The 1600-nt window shown below is 49.2% G+C and overlaps 1 protein-coding gene across 1 annotated transcript in view; it reads left to right on the top strand.

The window, feature by feature from the left end:
* Positions 1 to 975: 975 nt before the first annotated feature.
* Positions 976 to 1600, top strand: part of LOC109912759 (alpha-L-fucosidase 2) — a gene marked incomplete at its 3' end in the record, with an annotated part of 4703 nt that continues 4078 nt past the window's right edge. The window contains exon 1 of the mRNA XM_048594547.1: positions 976 to 1193. Within this exon, the coding sequence (XP_048450504.1) occupies positions 997 to 1193 (197 nt within the window). The remainder of the gene's footprint in view (positions 1194 to 1600) is intronic.

Genomic DNA, 1600 nt, shown 5'->3' on the forward strand with positions numbered 1-1600 from the left:
TAAAATCCCCAGTTAATGCCTAATGTATTGACAGAAATAAACTGACAGGCATCAATGACATATCCTGCATCGATTATTGAAGTTGGGAAATTCTGTCAAAAATATTAGAAATAGGGGACACAGTTTAAAAATGAAATGTTTGTCATTTAGGGATCAAGATGAGGAGGACCGTCTTCCCTGCTGAATCTTATAATAGGGATGAATTTTTCCCCTTAGAGGCTACGGAAGCTCAGTCATTGTAAGTTTAAAACAGAGATTGTTCTGTGTAATTACTAATGGCATCAAGGAATCTGGGGGCACTGTGTGCATAGGGCATTGATCAGTTAACCTGTAGAATGGCAGAGCACACTCGAGGGGCCAAATCGCCTACTCCAGCTCTGGTGCTGCGAATTCAGCGATTGATCCGAGTTTGGTTCGGGAGAGGTGTTCGAAGGGATATGAAACAGAGGCAAACTAATAGGGGCCACGATGCAGATAAATCATGAATGATCTGACTGGTGGTACAGCCCAGAGTTTGCCGAATGGCCTCCTGCAAATGATGTGTGAGCAATAAGTATTCAGTTTTACCAGGATCGACAATAACCTTGTATCCAGAACAAAAACAAAGTTGCTGGAAAAGCTCAGCAGGTCTGGCAGCAGGTCTGTGGAGGAGTTAACGTTCGTTTCGGGTCCGGTGACCCTTCCTCAGAACCAGTTCTGCTGAGCTTTTCCAGCAACTTTGGTTTTGTTCCTGATTTACAGCATCCGCAGTTCTTTTGGTTTTCACCTGGTATCCAGACCTCGGTGAAAGGCTGTTAAAGTGGGTTCACACAAGTTACAGCTAAACTGAAGAATAAAGAGGGAGGGCTGCGGGAGTTGGCAAGCCCTTGCGCCGTTCCCCGTCTCATTCCCAGCATTGAGGTGCTCTCTAGGACCCAACGGGAATTCACGGTGTGATTGGGAAGAGACCTCCCATTCCTCCTGCTTTGCATTTCCTGGTTGGGAAAGGGAGCAGCGATGTACAGCAGCTGGTGCCTGAGTGGCCTCCTCTGGCTCCAGCTGTCAATGCCCCGCAGCTCCCAGACCCTGCCAGCCCCGAGCTGGGACACCATTGACTCCCGGCCCTTGCCCCCCTGGTATGACCAAGCTAAGTTTGGCATCTTCATTCACTGGGGAGTGTTCTCAGTGCCCAGCTTCGGCAGTGAGTGGTTCTGGTAAGTACCCATTGGCTTCAGGCGGGAGGTATTCCCCTCCCCGACATCCTGACCCCTCACTATCCCTGCCATCCCACGGGTTATCGCAGACACCGTGTTTCCGTGATTTGATTTGCGGAACTATCCCTTGTGGGTTTGAGCTGTCAATCAACAAGATTGGTGGGGAGTTTCCGGATCCTGGCTACAGATGGCCCGGAGTTACTAGTTATGGTCCAGGTCTGGCTGGTGCCTATTCACTGTCTTGTTTAGTGCTCGCCTAGCCTATGGTCACTAACTGTAGCCTGGTCTCGGTCTAGTGTCACTAACTGTAGCCTGGTCTTGGTCTATGGTCACTACCTGTAGCCTGGTCTTGGTCTATGGTCACTAACTATAGCATGGTCTCAGTCTATGGTCACTAACTGTAGCAT

This window comes from Rhincodon typus, unplaced genomic scaffold (genome assembly GCF_021869965.1).
Source record: "Rhincodon typus isolate 14 unplaced genomic scaffold, sRhiTyp1.1 hic_rhity00010757, whole genome shotgun sequence".
Classification (NCBI taxonomy): domain Eukaryota; kingdom Metazoa; phylum Chordata; class Chondrichthyes; order Orectolobiformes; family Rhincodontidae; genus Rhincodon; species Rhincodon typus.